The 1,366-nt window shown below is 25.1% G+C and overlaps 1 protein-coding gene across 1 annotated transcript in view; it reads left to right on the forward strand.

Annotated features, from left to right (window-relative positions):
* The window catches only part of LOC102673158, a 5,302-nt gene that overhangs the window by 1,323 nt on the left and 2,613 nt on the right, over positions 1–1,366 (forward strand). Inside the window, exon 2 of the mRNA XM_006616758.2 lies at positions 49–64. Within this exon, the coding sequence (XP_006616821.2) occupies positions 49–64 (16 nt within the window). The remainder of the gene's footprint in view (positions 1–48; positions 65–1,366) is intronic.

Genomic DNA, 1,366 nt, shown 5'->3' on the forward strand with positions numbered 1-1,366 from the left:
TTTATAAACATTCTCACAATATATCCGCTCCATTGGTTAGAATTAAAGATAGTAAATGTTATGTCGACGTCTACCAGGCGCCAAGGAAAGTAAATTATTTATTTTATCTCGAAACAAACAATATTGAGATGAATTGTAATCAAGAAAAAATGGAAAATTGTTATTTTCTTTAAATAGATTCGACTTCGAAATTTTTTTCTTATTTTTTCATTTATGTATTTATAGTTATGTGCAATAGGATACGAAAAGAAACGAAGAAGATGGTTCATTGTGATTATTAATTTTGTTCTTATTTCATATTACGTATTTTGGATTTGGAAATTTTATTAAAAATCTTTCGTAATTTTCGTTTTATTTAACGATATTTAACCCTTTGCGGAATATTTTCTCGATTCTATTTTTTATTTGTTTCCAGGGGAACAATTTTTTATTTTATTTCCAGGGGAACGAAAAGAAAGAGAATGAAGAGGAATCTTATTTGGAATCTGATTAATTCTCGTGTTTATGTTTTATTCTATTTTTGAGAATTTATATTTCTAACGATTTTTCCTCCATACATATTTGCTTTTATTCCATACATAATTGCGTCTTGCGAATTGTTTCTAATTCCAGGAGTACGAATGGGAGAGGATTTTATTCGAATCTAATCAATTTTCATCTTTCTATTTAATTTAAAAATTTATTATTAATAAAAAAAAGTTTATGCTATACAACTTTTTACAAATGATTCTTTGATTTTTTATAGAGGATGTTCTCTACACGAAACAAGATCATAAATATTAACGCGTAAATATTATAAATAAAAATATATTAGGAACAATATGTATTATTTTATCAAGAATTTTATTATTAAAATAATTTGTCCATGAAGGATTAATAATTTTACGATTATAAAATATTATAGATGAAATACGAGTTTAAAATATAAGCTTAAAATATACAAAAATTTGTACAAAAATTTTAAAATTCATTTCTAAATTTCAAGTATCGTTTTAAATGAATTATAAATTGAACAGCAGTTTTTTTTCCCCCAACTATTTTTTGAGCAAAAAATCGTGTCAAGTGCCAAAAGAGACGTGCGAAAATATTACAATGCCAAACTCAAGCAACATTTTAGTGGCACGTTGAAGAAGAGGAACGTGAAGAGTACCAGTATGACGACAAAAGTGACCATGTACACAATTGTACACAATTAGCGGATCATTGCTAATTAGCTGTGAAAAAAAAAAAATGTAACGATGATTATTTGACTTATATTTTATAGAAATAAAATATAAACTCGTTTTTTTATTCAACATCTCGTTCGTTTGATAAATGAAAAATATTATTTGTGTTAAAAAAAAAAAAAAAAAACGGTTTTGATTTT

Source organism: Apis dorsata, unplaced genomic scaffold, assembly GCF_000469605.1.
Source record: "Apis dorsata unplaced genomic scaffold, Apis dorsata 1.3 scaffold_270, whole genome shotgun sequence".
In the NCBI taxonomy this organism is placed as follows: Eukaryota; Metazoa; Arthropoda; class Insecta; order Hymenoptera; family Apidae; genus Apis; species Apis dorsata.